The sequence below is a fragment of the Clupea harengus genome, chromosome 12 (genome assembly GCF_900700415.2).
Source record: "Clupea harengus chromosome 12, Ch_v2.0.2, whole genome shotgun sequence".
NCBI lineage: Eukaryota > Metazoa > Chordata > Actinopteri > Clupeiformes > Clupeidae > Clupea > Clupea harengus.
Window position 1 is genome coordinate 29644573 of NC_045163.1, and position 20000 is coordinate 29664572.

Sequence of the window (20000 nt, forward strand, 5' to 3'; positions counted from 1 at the left end):
GGGCTTAGTGAGGGACTTGTGCCAAGACAGACCACAGCCTTAAACAAGAGACTGTTTCGAACCAGTTTCGAACTGGGGACCTGCAAAGTTCATTTGTATTAATGGAAATCACAATTTTTTTGCTTATTACTTTTTATTAACCTCATATTGGTGAGATATTGATAATTCTACATTGAGTATTTCAATGCATATATGAATTTATATGAGAGAAGAGTTGACCAAGGTTCCCAAGTCGAGTCCCACCGTTAGCAGAAATTGAGCCGTGTATTATTTACTGTAAGTTCATTTTCATTATTGGAAATCACAATTTGTTTGCATATTACTTTTATTAGCCTTATGTAGTGAGATATTGATAATTTTACATTGAATATTTTAATGCAAGTTCATATACAGTAATGTGTGAGGTACTTTAATTGTTTCACAAAACATTTGTGTCCCAAAGGATTCACAAAACACTAAAAAAATAAAGGAAAAACATACATTTTTCTTGTAAACAAACTTTTATTTGCAATCACCAATTACACAACTATTAAACAACTATAGAAATGAACAGAAAACATCTACAGAACTATATACAGAAACGAAAGTGTCCAGTGTCCATGCCTCTGGGAGGGGGGAACAACAATATACATTATACAATTATATACTGCCTCTCCGCTGTCCTGAACTGCGCGGGGGGTGAATCGCCACAGACAAGCGGCTGGGCAGGTCCAGTGCCTGCATTACCACATTACCACCACGTTGCCCTGCCTCTTCACCCTCCTGTTGTGTGTGTGTGTGTGTGTGTGTGTGTGTGTGTGTGTGTGTGTGTGTGTGTGTGTGTGTGTGTGTGTGTGTGTGTGTGTGTGTGTGTGTGTGTGTGTGTGTGTGTGTGTGTGTGTGTGTGTGTGTGTGTGTGTGTGTGTGTGTGTGTGTGTGTGTGTGTGTGTGTGTGTGTGTGTATTGGGTTAGGGTGTGTGTGTTTTCTGCAGTCTGGCGCCATCTGCCTACAGCTCCTTGATCAGGTTTAGTATCATATGATATTTTATTTTATTATATAATAACATGACATGCTATAATATGATATTATATTGCTGTCAATCTGAGTAAAGTGTATTTTTGGCTTTCTTGCCATGCACATGCTACAATATTATATTATATGACATTCAGCCTCAAATACAAATTACATTAGAGCTCATGTGCATATTCAAATTAATTTCAAAAGAAACTTGTAATACAAACATTTTTACTTTTCATGGGTACTTTCATTGTGTGAAGTTTCATTTTGATAGGAGTAAAGGAAGAAATTACATTTTTAAGGTGTATTTTTGCCATGCATTATTAGCACACATCTCAGATTGATGAGAATTAAACATATTTCCTCAACTAGGATTTCTTAGGACTTTTAGTATGTTGTTCTGGACACCTCATAGAAATTATCTATGCTAAAAAAAAATATTTGACAAATAATTCTATTTTTGGCTCCAAAATGGGTTAATTTGCCTGGCCTATAACAGTTCCAAAAGCCAGGACAAAGAGACATGGAGAAGCAGCTTTTAGTTTCTATGCCCCCAGCCTTTGGAATACTCTGGCAGAATACTGAAGAATGGCTGAATCGGTGGGGACCTTTAAACTGACCCTAACCCTAACCCTTTAAACGTGCACTTAAGACATATCTCTCCCCTATCACTCGCTGTAGTATTTATCTGTTTATTTATCTCTGGAAAATCAGTGCCACCCCTTTTCCTTCTGTGAGGCGCATTGTGTTACCTCCTGGTATGAAATGCGCTGTACAATAAAGTTTCATTTGATTTGATTAGATTAAGATTATATAGTATATATAAAAAAGATATTAAATACAAGTTTACCACGGTCTTTCATATGAGGATATATATATATATATATATATATATATAAGTTGATCACGATCTTCAAACACATTGTGAAACCTTCGCTTCCTGTGGTTAGCCTAGATTGCTAGTCAGAAAAGAAGGGACTTTTTTGTCTTCGTTTATTATGATTCACCTCTGTCGATAGTAGCCTACAACTATAACTACAACATTTGACAGTGACAGATTGTGATAGATCTGTGTTGCGCAGATTTGCCCTCCTGATAAAACATTGAAATGATTGTAGACATAACATGCTTGTAACTCGCAGTATAAGGGTAGGTTGACTCCAGCCCTTATATCATTTATAGATACATACAAGACACATACAAGAAAAGTTGTCGTTTTATCTTGATTTTTATCATTAACAATAAATCTAACTCCATGTAAACTTAATTTCCTGAAATAAGATTGACCTTAATGTGAGGTCTAGGGGGGGGATCTATTTCTATGGTATTACATAAACACCTGTTTGCCCTGGTAATAATTCACGGGATAAAGTATGAAATTATTCATCAAACAAGAACATGTTCTCAAAACAGTGTTAAAAGAGGAAGCAAACACAAAATACACAACCAAATTAACCATTTTTTTTAATGAGAAAATAATTATATACGTGTATAATTGTGAGGCTTACAGTAACTATAAAACAATATAAGCAGAATATGCACATACAAGTGGTTAACATATTAACCCAGGGGAACACAATCCTCTCATAATCATCATCTCCTCTTCAGGACTCCTCTGGTACCTCCTCCTGTGAACAGACCCACTTGGCGGTTCCACACAGGAGCCCTAACCCTCCTCCTGTGAACAGAACCACTTGGCGGTTCCACACAGGAACCCTAACAGAACCAGAACCCTTTAACAAGCACAGTAAGCCACACTGCCTGCCATCACGCTGGATAATGCAATAGTCAGTATTACTATTAACAACAGAAAAGCATCACAGCTCATTTCCTCTTTTTGCATGTGTCGTGTGTTTTGTGAAGGATTCCTACATTCCACACTTTGCGTCAGCTACTGGTTAAGGAATAAAGTCAGCTGTTCACTCCCCGTAGATGAATTCTAGGCCTCTACGTACGTAGCTACTGGTTAAGGAATAAAGTCAGCTGTTCACTCCCCGTAGATGAATTCTAGGCCTCTACGTACGTAGCTACTGGGAATAAAGTCAGCTGTTCACTGCCTGCAGATGAGTTCCAGGCCTCTACATAGCTTCAGTTTCATTGACAGGTTTAATACTGTGTTTGCATGTGTTCAAGTGTCTCTTCGTCATGCTTCTGAGGTTCTGGGAGGCCAGGTATCCACACAACCCTTCACTTTAATGTATGCGTCCTCCAGTACTATGTGTGTGTGTGTGTGTGTGTGTGTGTGTGTGTGTGTGTATGCGTCCTCCAGTACTATGTGTGTGTGTGTGTGTGTGTGTGTGTGTGTGTTTGTGTATGCGTCCTCCAGTACTATGTGTGTGTGTGTGTGTGTGTGTGTGTGTGTGTGTGTGTGTGTGTGTGTGTGTGTGTGTGTGTGTGTGTGTGTGTGTGTGTGTGTGTATGCGTCCTCCAGTAATATGTGTTCAGAACACAGTTCATTCATTCATTACTACACAGTATGCTTTACTGAAAAAAACGTGGTTATAAGAAGCATTTCAGCTTAACCTTAAGGATTTGTTTAGGGTTGGGGTCAGTCTCCTGTCGACTTGTCTATTTACTCGCGTACTGTACTAAACTATATTGGAATTGAGGTCCACCATTATGAAGTGAGGCCCAACCGCAGCTCTTTTTTTTTAAGTGTGATGCTAAAACGTTTTTCTTGTGCAGCTTCCATTAAATCCCCCCAAAAAGAGTCTGCAACCTGTTGTCCATGTAAATATTTCAGATCTGCAGAAATGTACAGTGAATATTTAAATGACTAGAGTAAAGCACATGGGGCTGGTGCTGTAATACTGTCCCCAGATCAGCTTCAGGAACACATGACACAATCAAGAAGACTGGGGGCATGCTGAAACCTTATTCCTTTCCCAGAAACAAACATCTTAAATCTCATCATTACACAATGCATTTGATTACTCTATGAGTGTCCAACTTTAACCATCACTCTAAGAGTGGCCAACCGTAACCATCACTTGAAGGCTTCAAGAATCAAACCTCATCACCCTTAATCCATTTGCATGGTATCATAATATGGAGCAATTCAGCATTATTATCAAAAATACTTGAAATACATTGTGCTATTTGTGTATTCTACAACTAAAACAATACCTGACTACTTGAAACCATCAGCTGTGCATGTGTGTGTGTGTGTGTGTGTGTGTGTGTGTGTCTGTCTGTGTGTGTGTCTGTCTGTGTGTCTGTGTGTGTGTGTGTGTGTGTGTGCCAGTTAAATACATACAGCACAGCAATAAGTGGACACGCAAGGCAAGCTGCAAGTATAAGCAAGATTCCTCTGCACTTGTGCAGAACACACAGTAGGCTTGGCATGAAAAACAAGAACTGGCAACCCCAACCCTCCCGAGATACACCAATTAGCAGAAGATAGAATTATCATTTTTTTTCCTTTTTTTAAAAAAAAGCATACACACTACTGAAAAGCCAGTCATTTGCAAAAAAAAATGTCCATCCATAAGTACATTGTCCTCACTGCACAAATAAAAAATACTAATCTCCTTGTAAAAAAAGCAACTTGTTTACCATTCATTCTCCACATCATAGAACCCGAGTACAAATCGCGTGGACTGCATCACACCTATATCCCCAGACCTAATTGGTTTGCCAATTCCAATAAACAAGAGGGCAATTGTCATCAGCCTTTTTATATACATGTACATAGCCCCCTCTGAGCATAGCCAGCTACTAAATAACACTTCATCATTCCTGCAGTCTCACCTCGTCTTTCTCTTTAGACGGACGTGTGTGTAACTGTGAGTGGCTGTTTACATCACTTCACACCATATAAATTCAATCGCTTTGCATTAACAACATCACACTAGTAAATATACTTGTTCACGTCATAGACCACAGTAAAAAATAAACACCTCCCAAGAAGGAGAGTGTGTGTGTGTTTGTGTGTGAGTGTGTGTGAGTGTGTGTATGTGTGTTTGTGTGTGAGTGTGTGTGTGTGTGTGTATGTACTTATGTGCCAGTCTAATTCTGAAGCTATAAAGAATACTTATAAAGGGACATTAACAACAGTCCGTTAAATACTTTTCGATATCGATATATATATATATTATATGCATATAAAAAGGAGATTTTTTTAATAGTACATGCTCATCAACAATGGAATTCTTGACATTTTACAAAGGGAAGCGTCTCAGGGTGATGGATTTCTTAAGTTTGTAGATGCTTGGGTAAAACACAGACTGACTGGCTGGATACACACTGTTTCTTGAAAGAAAAAAAATCATGATGTCATTGTCTTTCACGCTCAGTATTCTTCTGTCTGAAAACAGAGATATTGCATTTGGTTTCAGAACTGTCCCTGATGATGCAGAGGAGAGACGGAAATCATATCGCTGTAAAGAAGAATCCTTTACTCAAACTTGAGCACTTCCGCTCAAACACCAAGAGGCCATATGCATTGGGACTCTTAAAACATTTATCATTGTCTATCCAAGTGCAATTACATGTAAATGTACTGTAACTATGGAAATGTACTGTAACTATGGAAATGCACTGTAACTAATGTAAATGCACTGTAACTAATGCTTGTCATTATCATTTTTCCCTTTGTTCACACGTTCATTCACACTTTCTCTTTCTCTCTTCTCATTTTCTTTCTGTAATCTCAGTCCCTGCAGACTCTCTTGTCTGCAAATAAACCGACTGCATTCACTGGGCAGTTACCACATATCATCTCCTTGCCCGTAATGAAAAGCAGGTTCCTCAGGGAAACTACAGTGTTCCTATATGCCCAACCACCAAAACCATTACATGACAAAAGCAAAACAATCGATCCTCTTTGCACTTATACGCCCACGACCTGCCCACACTGACTGCCCTATTATGGATGTGACTTTTGCTAATGATAAATATAATTTAGTTTTTCAACCTTGAATTGACATTTTATGACCAGTGACACTTTAGTCAACATGGCAGACAAAATCCCACAGCTCAGACCAATCAAAGAAATTGTTAGTAGTGAGTAGTGGTCAGGTGCATCCCCAGCCTAAGGCTTATAGCAGGATTGCATTTAATGACTAGATTTGTGCAGACTCCTCAATAATGAGTCTATGAACTAAAAACATTATATTGATAACAAGTTTTTCTTATCTTGGCTGCAGCTTTGCATATCCAATGCCAGTCTCATAATCTTGGCAGTTCTGATAGTTAACCAACACTGTTATCATTCAGAACATCACTGTCAGCATGCTTTGATTGTCTGCACTGGCTCCCTTCACTAATGATACATGACTACGCACCCCTGAAAGACATTATAGTATAAAACAAAAATAAACTCTCTCCACACTCGTAAAACTATCAAGTGCATTTTTAGGTATGTTCCATGAACAGCTGGTAGGCCCATCTGCGTGCAGCATCCACAAACAATCAACATCCTGTCTCTTTTCTTTGGTCACCTCCTCCTCTCATTTCCTCTTTGGAGTGGATAGAGAACAGCACGGGCGCAGAAAGGCATTTCCCTCCTGGAGACGCTGGTCTTAGTTCCTACTTCCACGGCCCTCTCTAACATGCTGAGACCTTGATTGACGAGCTGAGAGGGCCTAGGGTTAGCCTAACCTTTAACCCTAACCCTAACCTTTAACCCTAACCCTGACCCTCACCTATAACCCTTGGCTAACCCATGGGCCCTGTTCTCATTAGCCAGGTGCTACTGTATTTGCTTATTTTCATGTTACAGGAAATTCATGCTTTTTACACCTGTAATTCTAGCTTAACCTGTGGATCCTCTGTTCTAACGGGTTATGATTAGGGTTCTAAACCTGTGGATCCTCTGTTCTAATGGGTCAGGATTAGAGTTCTAAACCTGTGGATCCTCTGTTCTAATGGGTCAGGATTAGGGTTCTAAACCTGTGGATCCTCTGTTCTAACGGATTAGGGTTCTAAACCTGTGGATCCTCTGTTCTAACGGATTAGGGTTCTAAACCTGTGGATTCTCTGTTCTAACGGATTAGGGTTCTAAACCTGTGGATCCTCTGTTCTAATGGGTCAGGATTAGAGTTCTAAACCTGTGGGTCCTCTGTTCTAACGGATTAGGATTAGGGTTCTAAACCTGTGGATCCTCTGTTCTAATGGGTTAGGATTAGGGTTCTAAACCTGTGGATCCTCTGTTCTAATGGGTTAGGATTAGGGTTCTAATGATGCTGAGGAGAAATCAAAAGCAGAAGTGCAGCAATAGTTTCAAAGGTGAAAATGAACATGATTAGATAGATAGATATTTAGTCCTTTCGGTTCAGTAGAAATGGGCCAAATTCCTTTATACTTGTAGCTACTTATGTGTGGACCAAACCTCCATCACTCCAGGGCCAAACCTGACACTGGTTGCGTTTGATAGCAACCAGTCCTTTAAAAACAGACCTCTCCATGACTAAAAGGCAGGTTTGTGTGTCCATTCAATCTTAAAAATTGTCTTCAAAAGCTCCAAAGCAACAAGCATATCACCCAAAATCAAGTTCCATGCTCAAGAGTAGCACATTCCCCAGTAATGCACACGCTTCCAAAAAATACCAAGTAGAAAATTGCAAACAGAAACCTTGAAGCAACGGAAGGAAGTGATCCCGCTAGTAGGAAACTAGGGGTAACTAAGGGCCCGCTAGAAGGTAACTAAGGGGGGTAACTAAGGGCCTGCGTTATGTTTGGCCCCGGCTGCTTGTCCACATCCCCAGCAGGTGTCTCCATGTCCAACTCCAACAGTCAGCATCGATGAGTTGGTCTTGTGATATGAAACCCCCTTACTTAAATAAATACAATGTGGTTGTCCTGTGGAGATGCCCCCCGCCCTATTTTTTTTAGCTCACACTCCTATGTTTGGGGGGGGAGGGGGGGCGGTGTTAGCGGTGTCTACTCCTCTTCTTCTTCTTCTTCTTCTTCTTCCTCGCCCTCGTTTGCGTAGATCCCTGCCTCCCATTTAAGTGCCATGTTGCTTTTTCGACGGGTCACCCGGGTAGCCTCCAGGACCTGAACAAAGAAGACATGGCTTAGTTTTCCGACAAGAATGAAATGTCTTTGCCTCATTCCAAACCGCTAAACTATACTATATAGCTTTTCTATCTCAATCCACTTTGACGGAGTTACAGGACTACTTACAATTTCCCTTTCCAATGTGACAGTGATATAAAGCTCTCTGTGGTCTAGACACTTGTAGTCAGCATATTTCAACACCCAAAACATGCACACAAAAACCATCCATGGCTTTGTCAGCCATACGAAGCTTTTCGCACATGCTCAAACACAGTTCGCTGATTGCTCATTTCTCTACAACACACACTCACACACAAACACACATGCTCACACACACACACACACACACACATACACACACGCTCATGTGAATCAAAGCTTGAGAAAACACAGGCTTAAAATAAATACACATCAATATCACAGCAGAAGAAAGGCTGTCATGCCACGTCACACAGCCGAGTGGGCAGGTCTTTGTGGGGTTTGTTAACAGGTGTTGCATACAGGAGGAAGGCAGTATTTTTCTTTTCCAGTGAACCAGAACGTCCAGTCGTTTATCTCTGCTCTGTGTAGCGATAATCACTAACTATTAACACATAAACAAAGCTTTCATGGCAAAAAGATTTCTCTCTCTACCCCTTTTTGCAGATATCCTGGGAGATGTCTTTCATAGTTTCAAAACAGAGTGCAGTGGTCAAGATTGTCACTAACTTGCATTGATGTTTAATACATAATTATTAATAAATTAATTTAGTAATTATTTAAAAAAATTGAATGTAAAATATAGTATACAGATGATTTTAAATGTATTTAACGTAACTGAATTGTGTTGAATTGAAATGATCTGACTGTGACCTTAACTATGACTATGAACTAATATCTGTTTACTGTTTTGTGTCTTTCAGATATTATTTCAGCAATATGTCTGAGATAATCAGGAACATTGAACTTTGTCTTCTGCACACAGTTGTACTAAGATTTGACATCTTCCAGTCTTTGAAAGAGTATTTGTACAAGTTACTGGTGTCATCTGGGTTAGATGTAAGTAAGTGTTACTAGTGTCATCTGTCACATAAAAGGCTGGACATTGCTGGTTCCTGAACCATAGTTAAGACCTATAAGTGCAGCTGAGAAAGAACTTATTTAACACTCAGCAGTGTGTGTGTAGAAAGGTGCAAATGCTTCTGCTAAGACTGTCTGTGTGCTCTTTAAAGTGGTGATGGATTAGAGCACGCCATTAGAGCACGTCACTCCAGTCCGGCTAAGTGGTGCGCACAGAAGCTGTGCTCCTCATAGCCGCTGTCTCCGGGCAACACCAACACTTACACGGATCCGTGTCACAGCGTTGGGATCATGCTACACCCATCGACAACAATGGCCCCAAACAAAAAACAACAACAACAACAATGAGAAAAACAATAACAACAACAACAACAACAGAAGGAGAACATGCAAATGACAACATGGAGAGGAGAGCAAATCAAACACTTGCAAATCAAGCATTTTGACAGGTACCTCGGATGTAACATCACTAGCGAGCTTTAAACGGGCGTACTGACAAAAGGGAGAGAGTCAACATTAGAGTCAGTAACTGGTGAGACACTTGGCAGAGAAGAAAGCAAGCCTGGAACCCTGTTTAATATTGATGTGTTCCAAACCACAAATTCACAATTCCCTCTGCTGATGAACAGGTTAAGGCTTGCCTTTGGCCTGAGTGAATGATATAATACTGACAATGTTGTGGATGCTTGGCAAGTGGGTACAGCGTATGTAGTCAGTTACATACTTTTGCCTTCAAAGGGTGATGGAGATAATTTCCAAACACTGTTAATGACTTAAGAATGTATTAATCAAGTGTGTTTTATTAGTAATTACTTTGTATGAATCATGTGCTTATGTAAGCAGGGACATGGCTTTTCTGTGTTCCTGTGTATATGTGTAACTTTGATAATTAGGTACTGGCGCCACTTAGTCTGCATATGTGTAAGATCTACATGCGTAGGTGAAGGAACCTCTTGTCTATGTTTGGCTGAGCTCAATGGTGATAGGGAGGGTCGAACTCTGCCTTTTTCAACCTTGTGTAAAACTGACATCCTTGGAAGACAGGAAGCTCAGTTAGAGATCTTAGTCAGGAGTGGCTATTATGACTGAGATGTTACACATGTATGGTTACCTGTCTCACAGGTTAAGGTAAAACATTCCTCACAATTATTCTAAGTAACTATTTATTCAGAAAAATTATTGGTGGTCTGTTTCTCGGAAATTGAAAACCCAAACCTGCCAGGAGAGAGGTGGGTTAGGGGCTGTGGTTTATCAGAAGACTGTATAAGGTTGAGGTGGGATTCTGTGCGGTTTATCAGAAGACTGTAAAAGGTTGAGGTGGGATTCTGTGCGGTTTATCAGAAGCCTCTAGATGGTTGAGGTAACCTAACGTGGCCTGTGGCAAATGTTGGCATGCATCCTATTTTTTGGCTTCTTTTAAGAAGTCAGTCTGTTTCAATTCTCTTATTCCCACGGTGGAAAGTCCCGTTCATTGAGGCAACTGAGTGTGAGCACATCCACGTCGTCTGTCCACTCAAATGGAACCTTGTTTCAGATTCATGCAACCATAATGGATTGAGTGGTACTGTCAAAGCGTTGGAGTTTTTTGTTTGTTGTACTATTCCCCAAAAAGGGACAGAATCATCTACATGGAGGTTTTGGGTAACTGGATTCCACTGAAATTGCTGAATAACTGAATGACTGAGTCCCAGGCAGTAGCTACTTTTCCACTTTCCTTTTGAGTTTAGCAGCATTTGTGCCATTAGCCATTATCCATTAGCCATTAGCCATTAGCCATTAGCCATTATCCATTATTCATTAACCATTAGCCATTAGGTAAAAAACCTTTAAAGACAAAACAGAGACATAGAACACACATAAGTATCCAGCAAACACACAACAGTACACAAACACCAACATGTGCAAAATGCTGAATTCAATGAATTCACTGATTAGTTCAATTATAATAAATGATCGTAGAAAAATATACTTTGGAATATAGTTAAAAGTTTAGCAGCTTAAATGTAACCAACTCGAAATGCAAATTCGTGAAACACTCACAATGCTCAGTATAAACAAAAGTCATTTAGCATTTACAAACAACAATAGTATGCCCACTCACAAACGGAATCAGTAGCAGACGGTCGCTGCAGAAACAAACTATTTTTAGCCCAAACAACGATGCAGGAGTAGCAGCAGACTTTGATTGAAGCAAGATTTGAAACGATTGGAAAGTTCCTTCTCTTACTGGCTGCCTCTCCAGACTTCGTAGATGTTCCAGGTTTGTACAACACTCCATACACAGAGTTATTCCAAGCGTTTGCTGTGGCGTTTCTAACAACTCTCTCGTACCTGCTTAACCTAATTAGGCACCTGTTATCCTCATGTCTGCGTCGCGTGTATGACGTTGCTCTGTTGCGTTGATTGGAACTTCATTTAATGGTTTTCAGCTGGTTAGTTTGCTCGCTCCCGATTTAAAGTGACAATGTCACCACCACTTTTTGGTCAGTTTTTCCCCCCCGTGTATTTTTTCTTAAAATCCCCAAGTGAAGTTTAAAACCACAGTTTGACTCGACAGGTACTGTGTGTGATCTTGTTGAAATCCCAAACAAAAGGTTGTAATCTTATTATGCTGAAAAACAGACACAAAGCTGGCATGCCTTAGGACACTGCAAACATTATCTCATTTTCTAACGGACACAACAGTATGGTTACAATGTAAGCATGAGTGGTCAATGCGAGAAAACAAACATCAACGTCCAAATGTGACATAATGAGTGTGTGTGTGTGTGTTAATGAGTGTGTGTGTGTTAATGAGTGTGTGTGTGTGTGTGTGTGTGTGTGTGTTAATGAGTGTGTGTTTGTGTGTGTGTGTGTGTGGTCCACTACAGCCTCAGAAATGGTCAATGCGAGAAAACAAACATCAACGTCCAAATGTGACATTCTTAACACTCCATACCCACTGCATGGGAATCTCATTGGGTGAGATCAACACTTACGCTGTTGTCGTCAACTTTCTCTCGACGTTTAACCTTGTGGGTCTCGAAGTCCTCCATCAGGGTCTGCATGAGGTTCTTGGGGCGCTGGCATCCCCCGGAGTCGTCGCTGCCCAGATCGGAGAGGGGCGAGGGGAGTGGTCCTTCAGAGGAACAGGGGGAGACTGGCGGGGCTGGGCGAATCTTTTCAATCTTGCCTGCAGAGGAGATTTGGGATTTTTACACACATATGCATTCATATACATATATGATGTTGTTTTTCTAACACATGTACATACACATACATATATGATGTCGTTTTTCTAACACATGTACATACACATACATATACGATGTAGTTTTTCTAACACATGTACATACACATACATGTATGATGTCGGTTTTTCTAACACATGTACATACACACACATATAGAAGTAAAGGTTCAAAAGCACCTTGCTTAAGGACTTTCCACCAAATGTTCTGTTTTTTTTAAAAAGAAACCTAGTGTACACTTGTTAGTGTAAATGTTGTTGGTGAACTTGGTACCTACAATACTACACATAACACTGGGGGAAAGAGCATTTTGGTAAAGTGGAATTGGTAGATCTTAAAAAAATTAAGTTGTGGCCTTTTCAGGCTGTGAATGTGTACTAAGCAGACCTTTCACAGAAGCCCTTCCAAGGCTCCAAGCAGTGAGCCAGACAGACCGGTTGACTGAAGCCCTGGAAGGATCAGTCACCCATAGCCACAGAAAGCTTCAGAAGGATCTGCCACAGAAAGCTTCAGAAGGATCTGGAGGAATCAGCCACCCATAGCCACACATAGCCTTCAGAAGGATCTGCCACACATAGCCTTCAGAAGGATCTGCCACACATAGCCACACATAGCCTTCAGAAGGATCTGCCACACATAGCCACAGAAAGCCACACATAGCCACAGAAGGATCTGCCACCCATAGCCACAGAAAGCTTCAGAAGGATCTGCCACACATAGCCACAGAAAGCTTCAGAAGGATCTGCCACACATAGCCACAGAAAGCCACACATAGCCACACAAGGATCTGCCACCCATAGCCACAGAAGGATCTGCCACACATAGCCACAGAAGGATCTGCCACAGAAAGCTTCAGAAGGATCTGCCACACATAGCCATAGAAAGCTTCAGAAGGATCTGGAGGAATCTGCCACACATAGCCACGGAAGGCCTTGGAGGAATATCTCCAAAGAACAAGGCCTGCCTTCCCCCAGCCACATTCCAATAAACTAATTATCCAGCATGGTATTGTACAGATGGATTTCAGTGGGTACCTGACCACAGTGATAATAATGACTTGATACTTGACCACTGTGATAATAATGATTTGATTCTTGACCACTGTGATAATAATGATTTGATTCTTCAAAGGGGCTGGCAAACGGCCATCATTCAGAAAGCCAAACATTCCTTTTGCGAAACAGGGCACACGACAGACCTGCCAGGTGAACAGCTTTGACTATGAAGAAGAGTTAAGGATATAGATGATGTTTTGCATTTAAATTCCTTTAACTTACATTATTAAAACATTACTTATAATATGACTTCATGCTTGTTAATACTGAGGTTAGTGTATTGTTTATGTTAACTCATAAAAATGCCATTTAAAAGATACTGTATATGTCATTAGTTATAGGTTAATACATTAAAGATACTGTATATCTCATTAGATATAGGTTAATACATTAGCGTTAAACAATCTACAGACCAATTTAACATTACTATTGCTTCCCTAAAGTGTGTTATATATTAATTATATTAATTATATATATATTAATTGCATAAACATACATCAGTAGAGAAGATGGTAAAACAATGACATGAAAATTCTACACTTTCTTTAGCTACTGTAGCACTTCAGTAAGACCAACAGATATTGCATCATAACCATCAGAGATGTAAGCAATATAGTACGAGTGCGAGTGGGGTAGGTAAAACTTTGAATTAACGGTTATCGCTTAATTGTATCAACGTGCATGTTTCATCGCGGAGTGATTTATTATTAGCTGTGAAAAGTCCGAGTTGGGATGTCCTGGGATTTTCCAACTCATGGAACGTCTCTCGTCCAATCAGAAACAGCTAAATAATTCAATAGAACCCAATTGTTTTATAATGCATCATAACCATCAGAGGGCAACGCAGACGCTGGACTCCTTTAAAGCTGGACTAAAAACAATTTTATTCAGGAAGGCATTTCTGGCCTTGTGTTAAATCGTATGTTAAAATGTTAAAAAGTTTTCCATTATGCTTATGTTAATTCATTTTAACTTTATTGTATTATTATAGTTAGTTTCTAACATGTTGGCACTCTGATATTCTTTTGAATGAAGAGTGCATTACAAATAAAATAAATTATTATTATTATTAGAGATTGCATCATAACCATCATTAGTTTTTCACAAGCACCACTGTGTTGGTGTTTGACAGAAATAGTTTATTTCACAATCCAACACAATAATGAACACAACCGCTGTACTCTTCACTCAGTCTCCTTACAGTACCCCGTTATACCAGCAGGTGGCAGACGGTCACCAAGCCACAAACCTTTCCCACTGAAATCCCTCAACTTCCTCACAGCAATGCAAGGCACATGCCTTACATTTCCCAAGGAAATACACACACACACACACACACACATTCACCAACCCACCTCTCTGTAAACCTTCGGTAAACTACTGCACCTGGATCCCCAAACATTGCTCACATTTGATTCAGAGCAGGAATGTGAGGCTGATGGTAGAGGGCTGGGGGGGGGGCAGCTGCAGGGGCGTGGGTGCTTTTGGACTGGCCTTTGAAGGACAGCTCATGGAGCAGACTCACACACTCATGTGGTAGCTGTGCGTGGGTGCTTTTGGACTGGCCTTTGAAGGACAGCTCATGGAGCAGACTCACACACACTCATGTGGTAGCTGTAGGACTGTGGGACTTTGCATGCGAAAGGCCTCAAAGAAACCTCTTCCATTGAAGCCTGTGGGACTCTGGGTAATACGACAACAAATCAGTGACTTATAAATGTCAGTGGTGATCGTTACGAAGCCAATTATTTCAAAGGCGTTTTTTTCAAGTCCTGAAGAGAGGATGATGCTTCTCATCATAGTTCAATCAGAACTTTCTAGCAGTGGCTCACATAAACAAACAGCATATGACTCCTCCCAGGTAATTACAGCTCTAGGGGTTAGGCTAAGGGTTAGCAGGCAGGCACTATCGCACGGCTGGCCTGGCTTCATTAACACAGCTTTGGCTTTGTGTACATTGCTAATACCCTTGGTGGCTCGTGCTCAGGGGGATAATGACTTGGGATGGTGCCAGCGCGGGGCTCTGGGGTAATAATGGTAGAGCATGTTTGGTTGAGGTGGGATTCTGTGATGCCATTTCCTAAGCCTGGCTTGGTCACTGATTCTGTGCAGATGTGCTCTCCGTCGCTCCACCACTCTCTCTCTCTCTCCATCTTTTTCTCCGTCTCCCTCTCTCTGCACATCACATAACATCCACTTGCTGCATAACCCTAACCCTTACCATAGACACTATAGCAATCTACATATTTGTTGTGGCTGGCCAGAATAAACACAACCCTAACATTTTAATGATTTAAACTGAGAAATCTGTTTCAATTAAAAATCAAATAGAATCTCTATTGAAATTAATTGATAAGATCATGTTATTATGCTTAAAGTATAGTTGTATTTGTAAAGTGTCTGAAGAAACTGCCTGCAAAATGGCTCAATGGCAAATGTAATATGATGTAAATTCATATAAGGGGCGTTTTGGGTGTTGACCTTTTGAGAAGACTAGTTTTTGTTATGTTTTATGTTATTTATGTAAGATGTGGTGCACTTGTGAAGGCTATTATATATACTCTAACTCGGTAAATGGCTCAATGTAAAATGTATTATACTGTAAATTCCTATTGTGCTGTTGTGGATGCCTTTGAGAGGACTGGTTGGTAATTTACATTTAGTCATTTAGTAGACGCTTTTATCCAAAGCGACTTACAAGGATGTATACACATTTTACATTTCCACTGATGGCACACTGCACATCAGGAGCAATTAGGGGTTCAGTGTCTTGCTCAAGGACACTTCGACAGGGAATTGAACTAACAACCTTCTGATTACTTAACGACTTCTCTACCTCCTGTACCACTGTCGCCAAACACACACACACACACACACACACACACACACACACACACACACACACACACACACACACACACACACACACACACACACACACACACACACACACACACACACACACACACACACACACACACACACACACACACACACACACACACACACACATATATCTACTGTCGCCCCAGAACAACCCTGGTTGGTGATCCCTCACCTGGTGCTGTCTTTCCCGGAAGAACTAGTTTGGCGGGGAGGCTGTTGGTCTTCTGCTTGCGGCTCGGCGCAGACGCAGGAGCAGGCGCACGCTGAGGCCGGAGGCACTGTGTCAGCCGCTGCCTCTTCAGCTCCTCCTCGCGCTCCTGGGCCGCTCGGATCTCCTCCTCGATCATAGACAGGGTCCTCTGCTTGCGGGAGCGCAGCTTGAAGGGGCCCGCGTTGACCTCCACATCCTGGTTCTTCAGCACAGATGCTGTGCTTCTCAGCTCTGCTGCTTCCGAGTACTTGCTGAAGTAGCTGAACTCCTGCTTCTCGCTGGGAGGGGGAGATGGGCTGGGTGGCTTGTATGTGTGTACGGGTTCTGGAACTGGAGCAGGAGCATCATCAGCAGGGGCGCTAGCCGTGCTGGGAAATCGCAAGACGCTGGGCGCCACTGGAGCTTGGACGGTGATGGTGGGAGACGATGCACTTCTCTTTTCCTCCACGGGGGCTGACACTCTGGGAGAAGAAGTGGGTGCAGGCACAGGATAAACTGGAGATTCCTGAGGTTGTGGAGAAGGCGGTGAAGGCTCTACCACCTCGATGTGTCTCTCTGGGATTGGGGACGACTGCCTGGGCTCCCAGTCCTCGTTCTGCTGGGCAACGGCCTGCCTGGGCTCCCAGTCCTCGTGCTGCTGGGCAACGGCCTGCTGGATGGCGTTCTGCACCAGAACTCCAGCATGATACTCAAGCTCCTCCTCCGTCAGGCTGTCGTCTGCCTGGTAGGAGAGGGACACGCTGTGTTCATCGGGTGACTTGGTGCCCCTGTCAGACTTCCCATTGACGGGAGTGGTGGCCATTGGGGTGGAGGGGAAGGAGTAGTCTCCCAGGGAGTTCTCCAGGATGGCGCTCATGGTCTCGTTGGAGGCCCCGCTGTCGCTGATGTTGTCCATGCTGAAGTCATAGGACAGGGTCTCCAGTACCGTCGTGTCCTGCGAGCGCACGGACAGGTCGTCCAGGCCCGAGTCAATCTCCTCTGGTTGGTACGAGCTGTTCGTGGATCGCTGCACTTGGTACACGTCCGGCTCTTCATCCTTCACCAGAGTCATGACAGCATGGGCGCAAGTGAAGTCACTCTCCACATTCCAAGCCTTCTGCCTATCCTTCATCTCATTCTCTGCCACGCTTTGCGAGGGCGAATCCCCCGGGCTGCAGAAGATCTTTTCGGTTTTGACCATCGTCACGTCACAACTGTCGTCGAGGCCGTGTAGACCTTGGCTGGCGGCGGTGGTGACAGACACTCCAGGGCGCTCGATGTGTGTGCCCTCCGACACTCGGGAGAAAGGTTTGGCCGAGTACAGCTGGGGAGCGACTCCTCTCTTCCGTCCCGCCGCCACCGGCTGCTTCACCGGCTCCATCTGCAGAAACTGCTTCCGTGCCAACGAGAAGTCCAGCTGCTCCGTGACGATGTCCTCTTTGCTCGCTGGCTCTGGAGGGCTGTAGGAGGGCGTGGGACTCGGGGCCATCGGGGCCGTCGGGTTTGGGGACACCTGCGGGGAGGCCCGGCCTGACTCCATCTTCCTCTGCTTCCGCTCCTCGTACTTCCTGTGCGAGGCCAGCTGCTCGGGGTCCAGTTCCTCCTCCAGGGTCTTCTCTTGAGGAGGATTCCACCACTTCGCTGTGATCCCTGGGTTCTTCTTGACGGCCTGGCCGCGAATCAGTTCCAGACGTTCCCTCTCGAGCTCGGCGACCTCCTCGGACGGCCTGACCTTCTTCACGCGAATCTCCTTCGCTTCCGCCGGAGCGTCGAAGAGCTTTGACGGCTTCTTTTCCTCCTGGAAAGTGCGCAGCTCGAAGCGCGCTTCTTTTTTGATGGTCGTCATTGGCTGTCTCCTGCCATCTTGGGCGGCTGCTGTTGAGTGACCGTTTGATTTGGTATTGTCACTGTCCTCACCCACAAAAGTGGTCTGCTTACTCCTCTCCACTACAACCCCATAATTAATAGGCAAGGACACATTCGACACTCCAACAGATGGCCCATTGCCATCGATATTGATTGGTCTAGGCTCAGGGGAAGAAGTTCCGTTTGAAGTCATGTCAGCCGCAGGATCGCCACAGTTCGCCTCGAGGACTTCGTCAAGGTAACGGATCTCCCGGGCAACCTCGGTGTCCATGGTTTCGCCCTGATGCGCCGTCCCGTTCTGGCCCGCGCTGCCGTAGCGGCTCTGGCTCTCGCTCTGTGTCTCCAGCTCCATGTTGTTGTCCTTGCCTCCAGATATCACACGCACAGAGTCTATGAAGCTGACACTCTTTAGATTCCTCTCTCTCTTCAGCTCACTGTCATCCTCTGGGAGTTTGGAGGATTTCTGCAAGACACAAAGAAAAGAAAAGGAAAGAAAAGGAAAAGAGAAAAAAAGGGAGAAATTCAAATGAATTCAATGTTAGAAAGGCTCCTTTGCTATTCTCGGCACATCCACAGACAGACACATCAGTTCTTTTCATCTCCACAGGAAGTAAACTTCGCCGTGAGTTCATCACTGTACCACGCCGCTCAGAAACACTCACACATAAATGCTGTTTACCTAATCTGTACGCAGACACACACACACACACACACACACACACACACACACACACACACACACACACACACTCACACATAAATGCTGTTTACTTAATCTGTACGCACAAGAGCAACGACCCAGGATTGGTGGAATCATTCTGTGGGACTATCATACATAATACAGGAATTGCTCTCGATAAGAGGCTGAGGATCATGGCTATGTCGAACTCTGAACTGAGCTGAATATGATCTGGGCTGTTAATAATGCAAACAGCTCTGGAGTCTATACCCTAGTGACCCTGCACTGCTCCACGCCGCACACACACACACACACACACACACACACACACATCATCATCACGCTCATCCACTACGAGCAACAGAGAGACGCTCTCCCGCCCTCGCTTCATGGACACACACACTGTTAATCATTTATATGAATTCATTCAATGATACAAAAATGAAACCAAACAACACTAAACTGCTAAATACTGTGTTTATTTACCAAACTCCGAGACACTCACTAACTCATTCATTCATTCATTCATTCATTCATTCAATCAGTCATTTTGGAGTCCTTTCACACAAAATAGCCTAATGCTACAGTTCCTCACATACTCCTATTGGTCTTCAGTAATGGTTATAACGGTTGGGGGGGTTAAGGTAATGGCACTAATACGATAAAGTATTATAGTTACAGTTAGTATTATATGTATAGGTTGGTATATGTTTTAGCATATTGTATTGTATATTTATCCTGTATATTTAGTAAGGTTATTATATGTTATTACATGTCAATTATGTTCAGAGTACTTGTACAGAGTGTATGTCATGTTATGTTATATTATGTTTGCTATGTTATGCTATGGTAGGTTGTTGTGTGGTGCCTTGTCCTAAGAATTTCAGTGCCCAGTCTGACCCTGTGTCATTCTGTGCATCTGACAATAAAAGACTTGTAACTTGTAACTTGTAAAGTGGTTTGTATTTACCCTTTTTGACATATTTTATACTTAATTTCTGAGTTGTTTAATGTGTTTTGTTTATTTATTTTGTCT

At 42.6% G+C, this 20000-nt stretch overlaps 1 protein-coding gene across 7 annotated transcripts in view; it reads right to left on the minus strand.

Annotated features, from left to right (window-relative positions):
- Window positions 1-3674: 3674 nt before the first annotated feature.
- Window positions 3675-20000, minus strand: part of LOC105903850 (A-kinase anchor protein 2) — a 130117-nt gene continuing 113791 nt past the window's right edge. For 5 of the 7 annotated variants that reach the window (XM_042709412.1, XM_031577998.2, XM_031578001.2 and 2 more), the window contains 4 exons: window positions 16402-18748; window positions 12037-12230; window positions 9512-9550; window positions 3675-7996 (listed from right to left, as the gene is read on the minus strand). In XM_042709412.1, coding sequence (XP_042565346.1) covers window positions 7880-7996; window positions 9512-9550; window positions 12037-12230; window positions 16402-18748 — 2697 coding nt within the window. In that variant the 3' untranslated portion in view covers window positions 3675-7879. Of the gene's footprint in view, window positions 7997-9322; window positions 9353-9511; window positions 9551-12036; window positions 12231-16401; window positions 18749-20000 lie in introns of all 7 variants that reach the window. The other 2 variants (XM_042709413.1, XM_042709414.1) reach the window with 2 other exon arrangements.